This window comes from Cibotium barometz, chromosome 24 (assembly GCF_041138505.1).
Source record: "Cibotium barometz isolate CiBa-2024 chromosome 24, ASM4113850v1, whole genome shotgun sequence".
In the NCBI taxonomy this organism is placed as follows: Eukaryota; Viridiplantae; Streptophyta; class Polypodiopsida; order Cyatheales; family Cibotiaceae; genus Cibotium; species Cibotium barometz.
Window position 1 is genome coordinate 10,192,627 of NC_141069.1, and position 6,172 is coordinate 10,198,798.

General features: G+C 38.6%; 1 protein-coding gene across 1 annotated transcript; it reads right to left on the minus strand.

The window, feature by feature from the left end:
• Positions 1–2,228: 2,228 nt before the first annotated feature.
• Positions 2,229–4,713, minus strand: LOC147624898 (inactive protein kinase SELMODRAFT_444075-like). Its single transcript, XM_086818838.1, has 5 exons — positions 4,708–4,713; positions 3,630–3,712; positions 3,278–3,431; positions 2,883–3,032; positions 2,229–2,775 (listed from the first exon to the last, which is right to left on the minus strand). The coding sequence occupies exons 1-5, from the start codon at positions 4,711–4,713 to the stop codon at positions 2,524–2,526; spliced, it is 645 nt and encodes a 214-aa protein (XP_086674964.1). The 3' UTR covers positions 2,229–2,523.
• Positions 4,714–6,172: the final 1,459 nt, after the last annotated feature.

A 6,172-nucleotide genomic window follows, 5' to 3' on the forward strand; every position in this document is an offset into this window, starting at 1 on the left:
ACACATAATGGGTTTCAACCATAGTGATAGTGCCCAAAAATAATGGTAAAGTACGAGTGTGCGTGGACCTCAAAAAGGTCAATGCTGCCACAATACGAGATCACACTACCTTTCACAGAGCATGTTCTTGAGAGAGTCACTGGAAAGGAAGCCTACAGCTTCCTTGACACATTTTCTAGGTACAATTAGGTGTTGATTGATCCAAAGGATCAACATAAAATAGCTTTTGCTGGGACATGTATGCGTATCAAGTCATGCCATTTGGGATGACCAATGCCCAGGCACCTTCCAACCCTAACGTGCATGGCCTATAAGGAATATCTTTGGAAATTCCTTGAAGTCTTCATGGATGACCTCTGTGTCAACTCTATGTGGAAAGCACATTTAGAGTGTTTATGAAAAGTGCTAGAGAGATGCTGATTCTATCAAATCTCTCTCAATCCTCTGCAGTGCCAATTTTGGGTTTGGCGGCATAGAGTAATCTTAGAACACATTGTCTCAAAACAGAGAATCTCCATGGACGACAGCAAAGTATGACTCATTCATGAGCTACCACCGTCGACCAATTTCAAAGGAGTGCAGCCCTTCATGGGACATGTTGGGTATTATCGACGTTTCATCTTCATGTAATCCAACATTGCTCATCTCCTCTATGGATGCCTAATAATCATTGAATGGATAGAGGAGTGCCAAAAGGCATATGATACCCTGAAGAAAGCCTTGGCAAGTGCTTCCAATTTGTTGTTCTTAGCCTCTAGATCCTTTGTTTTTTGTTCCAATTCATGGTTCTACAAATGCTGACAATAAACAACTTCTACAAACTCATTGTATTCATTCTCCTTGTTAAATGATCAAAAATTTAATTGCTTGATCTGAGCTTCCTTCATCATCAGCATCCTTTGTGACAATATCCAAACGCTTTGCACCTAACTCTTTGCACCTAACTAGCAAGCCTTGTTGTGTAACCAAGCAAGCTAGCATTGCCCTCACAAACATATTTGATCAAATAAGTTAGGCCTGAAAATTTAGGTGGTTTTTGGGTCGAGGAATCAGGTGGGTAAATTAATCCTTCCACCCATATATCAACATGCTTTCTCCCTAATTCCCTGGCCTATTGCATTACATAAGGGTTGACCCCTTAGAAGCCTCTTTTCTCTTATACAGAGGAGCATACTCATCATTCAAGTCCACATACATTAATCCTTCCACCCATATATCAACATGCTTTCTCCCTAATTCCCTGGCCTATTGCATTACATAAGGGTTGACCTTAGAAGCCTCTTTTCTCTTATAGAGAGGAGCATACTCATCATTCAAGTCAACATGTATAAATCACTTCTGAGAATTATCTCTGATGTTCTATAGACCATAAAACAATACTGAAATTGGAATTAACTCCTTTCTTTGCAAAAATATACGGTGTAGTAAAACATTATCATTAATTTTAGACACTCACGTTTCAAATAACATAAAAATTAATGCCCTCTAAACATATCCATACCTCCATTAAGCACTGTAGCAATACTTCTTGATGCCCTTCTTGATGCAATAACACTTCCTGGTAGTAGAATAATTAGGTTACAGGTATATAAAATCAATGAAGGTAAATATGACTTTTTGGTTCCACATGAAGGTACCAAAAATTTAAATCTCTCTTCATTGTTGTCCATGCATAAATAGTATACGAGGAAAGAGGAGATTCAGGTGAAAGCTTAGAGGCTTCCTTAAGAGATTAAAGATTTGAATGAAGGAAAATTCAAATGGAGAAGAGTGGCTATTGAATGAGAAAAACTCGCCCAACAACAACCACCATATAACTTCATGAAAATGCATTAGAATAGAACTTAAGCGTGTTTAATTGCACTGGAAAAAAAACTTTTTTAAATACTAAGTTTGCTTCAAGATATATTCGAGTTCTTTTAAAAAATGCCACTATTTTCAATCAACATCTTCTAATTCTCTGTTGTACTTATGTAAGAAATATAGTTGCATAGTTACATATGTTAGCAATATTCTCGTACTTGTTTTCTTACTTTATAGAGTATTAGCTTTTCACATTTATGAATTTTCACTGGCAGTGGTTGAAGTTACATAGAATTTAAGCACATTATAATAAAATAAGTATTGAATCTCTTTAGAAAATATGAAAAAATAAGAAAATTAGATTCGAAAAGAAGAGAAAGAAACTTAATATAATAATATTATTTTTGTACTTTTTTTTGGATTCCAGAAAGAGAAAGAAAGCCCTTAAAGGGTCCATTTGGAGCCCAAATTTCCCCTAATGTTCTTTTTTTTTTGTTGCAATTCAAAGATTGTATAGAAAGCCCAATAGCATATACTTTTGGTGCATTAATGTTAGTGAGAAAGTAGGGAATGTGAATGTTTTCTAAGCAAATCATGAAGTCCCATATATAGACTTGGTTATTTTAAGGTTTCTAAGAGCATATGAAGTCACATGTACAGTGGTTATTCTGAATGTTATCAACAAGAATCTGCATTGTGGTTTCATTTATTAGTATATTCTTATTGTAGCATTTCATCGTAAGTGAGCATGGCCCCTTTGGATTTTTTTCTAGGCTTGCTACTGCTGATGACCCGTTGGTGTACTGATGAGTGTGGCATAATTGCTACATGATCTGATTCTTTCTTAATTTGTGATGAACGCCTACTTCCAAGATCAACCTGCACGACCGACAGCTTTTCAGAAACATCAAGCTCTACAAGAGGAAAGCTCGAGTCATCATTGCCGCCTTCACCCTCCAAGATGTGCAGTACCTGGCTCATCATGCAACAAGACACACTTTATAATCAGGATTGATGCCATGGTAATGAGGACTCATTCAGAATATGTGTAGACCAATATATTAGCGAAGCAGATTTACCTGGCTCATTCGTGGGCGTGAAAAGAAATCGTCAGTTACACAAAGTGATGCAGCACGGACCATGCAAACCAATTTGAAAGAATCATGTGAATTTTCGAGCCGGGTGTCTAGCAATTCATGATATTTTCGCTCAAGCAGAAGTGGCCGTGCCTGTGCATGTCGATAGGATATCAGTGTGAGACATTCATTAATCCATGTTAAATGATGATTATAGCTCTCAAGGATCGTTACTAGTATCTGCAATATGTTTAAAAATCTATATTTAAAAAAAAGCTTGTTTTTGACTAACACCACACTAATCCATTCAACTAGATTGTGTTGCCCAAACTAGTATCTGCAATATGTTTAAAAATCTATTTAAAAAAAAGCTTGTTTTTGACTAACAACACACTAACCCATTCAACTAGATTCTGTTGCCCAAACTCAAGAGAGCTGTCGATAGCCTTTCGCCCCGTTATGAGCTCCAACAGCACAACACCGAACGCGTACACATCCGATTTCCATGACACTATGCGGCTGTTTGCACACTCAGGTGCCAGATATATTCTGCTGCATGCAATACACAAACACATGCATGATTAGCAAATCATATACAGTCACCCAAATATAATTAGGGCAAAGCATTATCAAACACTTATAGCATGGCGCGTTCTTCCGTCAAGTTCGAAAACAACAGATAAATATTGCTTATGATGAGAACTCAAACAGAGGGCGGCATCGGATGAAGTGCTAATTAATAAGGCCTACCCACTGGAAGTTCCAACGACTTGAGTGTCTATGGAATAATCTTTACTTCGTTGTGACCGTAGTGCCAGACCAAAGCTGCCAACCTGTGAACACAACTGTGCAATTAGAATCAGAATGAATATTCACATAACTCGAAGATAAAGAAGTTGTTTGCTGGTGCCATCTCCGACATTCATTTTGTACATCATTCAATATCCGGTTGATTCGGAATAACACAATCAGTGCTCACAAAAAAAACTTGTTCTCAACCGGTCTAAAAAGGGAAAAGTTGAATCCTAACCAGTTTTTATTAATAAAAATCTTGTTACTAATTGGTTTTATAACTGAATATGTAAAAAATTTTGCCAGTTTTTTTTAAATGATGAAGTTAAATTTTTACCCAAAAAATTTTGAATTTCAACCATTTGAAAATACACTAAAGGCCACTTTCCTGTGTGAGCACTGAACACAATGCTCATGTATATTGTGTTCATGTATATACACTAATGCATACTTGCAAAATTAGTATACATATATCCCGAGCAAACCCACGGCTCTAAGGGGGAATGTAATTAAGGCATTATCAATAACTTACGTGACTAATGCATGTGAAGGGGGAATGCTGACTTCTAAGGTATTATGAATACCTCGTGTAACTAATGCACATGCATGCATTAGTTACATGCACATGCATATTGTCAGTCACTAAACCAGTTGTATTAACTCTAAGTCTGTAAATCAGTTAGTAGAGTTGAAACCAACTCTAACATAGCTCACTCCTCTATTTGATAGAGGTCGACACCTTGTGAACCAGATATATAATAGAGGTCGACACCTTGTAAACCAGACATTCAAAGCCTCGACTCCTTGCAAGAGCTTGCGTGCTTTGTAAGAGAGCTGCTTCCACTGACAGGCATGTTGAGCCTTCAAAGCTGCGAGAAGATTCAGCAAGCTCTGACGAGATTGATGAGGATGAATTCATAGAACCATAAGGAATCACCAGCGTTCCCACTGTTCGAGTCAACAAACTAGGAAAATACTTTGAAGGGGACAAACTCAACACAGCACTACCCCTAATCTTTGATGGCCTTCAAGTTACCGTCATCCTGGATGGAGAAGCAGGAGTGAGCATTACTACTAAACAATGCTAGGAGAAATGCGGTGCCGATGCTATGAATGACACGGCTTTACTTGTGAAACTTGCTGATGGAGCCACTGCAAGGCCCATAGGCCTTCTGTGGGATTTGATGATGAAGAAGATCCTTGGAACCAACTTTGAACACACCATTGTGGTGATGAACTTTGGCCAACAACATGTTTCCAATGATTGCATCCTAGGACGTCCCTTCATGATGAGAGAAACCAAAATGATCCATGATTGGTACACAGATTATATCTACATTTGAAAGAAAGATCAAATGATAAAGGCCAACCTACCCACTTGGAAAGTCCATCATATGAGTCACCAGACCTTTAGCAGAAGATTTGATAACAACCACCCAATAAACTTGTGCCAAACATGCCATAAGAAGATCCATAAGGAATGAGAGAGTGAAGAATTTGCACCCCTTCTAGAGCCAGAAGACTCTAAGAATTGGATGTATATCCTTGCTTCCTTGGACATACTTCCAAGACACATGGGTCCTAGAATTTCTACTTCTAACGGGCAAGAAATCCCATCCCTCTACATGCTAAGTACCGCTTGCAAGCCCAATGCCACAAGCCATAAGCCTAAGAGTGGTAGTGTGATAGAGAACCATTATTGCGAGACATTTGGGAAAAACTTGTAAACCCAACGGGTTTCTCGAAAAAAATGCATATGTATATTCGATTAAGTCAAAAGATCATTGGCTGAAATATGTTGGGGATGTCGACATGCATGCTTACTTTTGCCAAGTTTGGCAAAAGGAACTCGTCGACATCTCAATTTTGGTCAATATGGTCACCTCAAAACTAAAAGAACCCACTGATTCCCAACTTGAATCTCAAAAACTTTGCTACTCCGCACGCAAAGCATGAAACAAAAAATTGATGCTCGTGGAAAAAGAGGCTTAAAAACTAATGGAGGAAGAAAGCACTAAAGCCATGGAGACTAAACAAGTCCCCAAACACTTCAAGACCTTCAAGGTCGATGATCGTTTTATACAATGTGACACAACCCAAACAATCCACGATGGGGATCCAAGAACATCCTATGATGGTCTGTCCAAAGTTAGAGAAATTAACTTGGAAGGCCCAGGGGAAGATCCTAGACCCATCTGCATGGGGGAAGACCCATCTGCATAGGGGAAGACCTCTCCGCCGCGGTAGGAGAAGAAAAAGACATGGTCTCTCTTCTCACAGAATTCTAGGATTGCTTTGCATATGGAAGTATACAAACATGAAGGGTGTACCTCCCAAAGTAGTCAAAGATACCATCCCCATGGTAGAGGGAGTGAGACCAATGAAGCAAAGAGCCTACCCTATGAACCCAAAATATTCCAAGATGGTCCGAGAGGAAATCAAACAACTTATAAATGCCGGATTCATCTACGAGATAGAGCACACATAATGGGTTTCAACCA